Source organism: Nymphaea colorata, chromosome 4 (genome assembly GCF_008831285.2).
Source record: "Nymphaea colorata isolate Beijing-Zhang1983 chromosome 4, ASM883128v2, whole genome shotgun sequence".
In the NCBI taxonomy this organism is placed as follows: domain Eukaryota; kingdom Viridiplantae; phylum Streptophyta; class Magnoliopsida; order Nymphaeales; family Nymphaeaceae; genus Nymphaea; species Nymphaea colorata.
In genome coordinates, this window is record NC_045141.1 from 7,782,071 (window position 1) to 7,784,827 (window position 2,757).

The window sequence follows — 2,757 nt, forward strand, 5'->3', positions numbered from 1 at the left end:
AATTGGCAAATGAAGCTTTAGTTTGGTCTACAAGTCGCCTATGTCATAGAAAAAAAGTAATATTCCAATGGAGGTGACTATCGAGACTCCCAAGCCGCCCACCACCAAACGATTTATCCTCTATAAATCGAGGCACGAACGATCTGCCGTAGAAAAAAACGTGACTTGAAAGGTCAAGATATAAAAAAAAAGCAAAGATTACGGGGTCAACTCTCTCGTGCCAAACAAAAATAACAATGGAGAAATTAAAAGAAAAAGAAAAGAAGGACCGACACGATGACGTATTCTTGTCTGCAAGACTCTGCCGGAAAAAGTTGACCATTCCAAAGCTTCAAGCAAAACTTCTTCACTTTTCCACAAGAAACACCGAGCGGGCCCTTTCTGCAGGTCGTCGTGCCCCTTAGTGTTGACCAACATCTTCTTCCCCGTCTCCATCCTGTGGGTTTAGTACTCTCCGTTCTCATGCACGCCATTAAATCTGAGAAGAAGCAAAGCAAACTACGACGGACGATGCACCAACCCAAGCCGATGATGCACGTCGGATGACGTCCGAGGGGTGACGTACCCAAACGCTTCCTGCCCACGATTCCATGTCCTGTTGTAGGACATCACCGATTACATAGGCCACGGCCTCCTCTGACTCCTTCCTCTCGTCTTCTTAAAGCCGCCTGCCCGTTTCCCTCTCATAGTTTGCGTTTTCAAATTATCCTTCTTATCCTGCCCTTCTGTTGCCTGCTTTCCCTCAACTGGCTATTAGCACTGGCGGAAAGAAACGAGAGAGAAGAAGAAGAGATGGAAGCAGCCATCACTGATCGCTCTCGAGGATTCAATATTAGTCCCAACGGTGGTGATTCGGGTATGGCTGGTTTGGGAGGATTCAGTCGGCCGCAGTTCAATTTTATGGAGCTGCAATCGTCTGCAAAAGCGCATCAAAAAGTAAATTTAACTGGATCTTCTGGTTTCTTATTCTTTTGATATCTTAAATGGGACGTGCCCACATGAAACAAGAAGAAGCAATCAGTAGCCCATTCATGGGAGGTCTTTTCATTTTAGAGAGAGAGAGAGAGAGAGAGAGAGAGAGAGAGAGAGAGAGAGAGAGAGTTGGTTGAAACACCCCATCTCTACGCTTCAATGATTTATAACCAATTTCAGTGGACCATTCACGAAGTAGTAATGGGGAAGATGTTTTAATTTTGATATTCAGGAAAAGGAACTGGAGGCGGAGGTGAGGAGGATGGGCCAAGAGAACGAGCGGCTGAGCCGAATGCTCGAGGAGGTCTGCCGGAGCTACAAGGCGCTGCAGGCGCAGGTGGCGTCGTTGGCCGGAAGCGGCGGGAGGGAGGAGGGCGTATCCTCGCCGAAAAAGAGGAACGTCGAAGAGGACGCGGAGGGGAGCAGCTCCGGCGAGGAGGGGTCGGTGGCCAAGTGCCGGAAGCGGTTGAGGGAAGAACTTTCCTCCGGGTCGGTGGCTACCAATCTCATCACGCGGGTCCACGTAAAGACCGACCCCTCTGACAACAGCCTGGTGAGTCAATTAAGGCCTGCGAATTCAATTTGAATGAGACCTTGCGAAAACTAATTCAAATCGGATTTGGACACCAATACAAAAATTGTTCCAAACTTTTGCATGTTATAAGGAAAACTAATTCAAATCGGATTTGGACACCAATACAAAAATTTTTCCAAACTTTGGAATGTTATAACCGAATATAATTGCGACTCAAACATATTCCAGTGATATATTTAAGTGCATAACTGCCTGCAGGTAGTGAAGGATGGTTACCAGTGGAGGAAGTATGGGCAGAAGGTGACGAAGGACAACCCCAGCCCTCGTGCCTACTTCAGATGCGCCTTCGCACCCGGGTGCCCGGTCAAGAAGAAGGTACATGGTCTTTCAATTTCTCCATTTGAATAGTAAGAAAGAAGAAGACCAAGCGTGTGCAAGTAGATAAAGATGACTTATAAGATGTGGTGGATTTCGTTACAGGTCCAGAGAAGCGCGGAGGATAAGACCATCTTGGTGGCAACGTATGAGGGGCAGCACAACCACGCCCACACGTCAGCCAACGACGCCGCACGGACGAGCTCTGCTGGGTCGCAGGCTGCGCCCGACGACGGTTCTCTCCCTTGCTCCGTCTCCGTCATCGCCTCCAGGCCTACCGTCACCTTGGATTTGACTCGGGCCACAACGGAAGGGGGATCGGCTTCAGCGCTCAGCGGCGGCAGCGAGCTGCAGAAGGCGGTGGCGGAGCACGTGGCCTCGTCGCTGGCGAAGGACCCGAGCTTTACGGCAGCCTTGGCGTCCGCTCTTTCCTCCAAGATTTTCACTAGGCCTCCTAATTAGGTTAGATTTGTAAGTGAAAACAGGGCCATATGCTGGCGCCCTTTTGTGTGGAAGCTGCAACACCGGTGCAAATGTTTCATTAACACTGTCATGTAAGCAGCAAATGATTGTAAAATATTTTTCCGCTTCTCCAAAGAATTTTCCACTTCATCATCTCCCACCATCCCCTCCCCTCCCCTCTCCCTTCTCTCCACGACGAGGTTTGAGCGCCAACATCAACCTTATGAGGACAATGTAGAGAAAATAAAAATAAACATAAGCATAAAATAACTAAACATGGTTTTTCTCATAAGGAAGGCCACCATCGATATTGAAATCGATAGTATTCATTTCCCTATCATTCATGACTAAGACTCTTCCTAAATCAGAGCTGTTATCAGACAAATCAATGGATTAACATCAAAGGTACTTTT

At 48.0% G+C, this 2,757-nt stretch overlaps 1 protein-coding gene across 1 annotated transcript; it reads left to right on the plus strand.

Moving 5' to 3' along the window:
* The first annotated feature begins 431 nt into the window (after positions 1 to 431).
* On the plus strand, positions 432 to 2,502 carry LOC116253010 (WRKY transcription factor WRKY76-like). Its single transcript, XM_031627701.2, has 4 exons — positions 432 to 936; positions 1,205 to 1,525; positions 1,766 to 1,882; positions 1,988 to 2,502. The coding sequence occupies exons 1-4, from the start codon at positions 793 to 795 to the stop codon at positions 2,342 to 2,344; spliced, it is 939 nt and encodes a 312-aa protein (XP_031483561.1). The 5' UTR covers positions 432 to 792; the 3' UTR covers positions 2,345 to 2,502.
* Positions 2,503 to 2,757: the final 255 nt, after the last annotated feature.

Coding starts and splice junctions, on each gene's coding strand:
- LOC116253010 (XM_031627701.2), top strand. CDS start 793: ATGGAAGCAGCCATCACTGATCGCTCTCGAGGATTCAATATTAGTCCC. Junction 937..1,204: donor CTGCAAAAGCGCATCAAAAA/GTAAATTTAACT, acceptor TTTGATATTCAG/GAAAAGGAACTGGAGGCGGA. Junction 1,883..1,987: donor GGTGCCCGGTCAAGAAGAAG/GTACATGGTCTT, acceptor ATTTCGTTACAG/GTCCAGAGAAGCGCGGAGGA.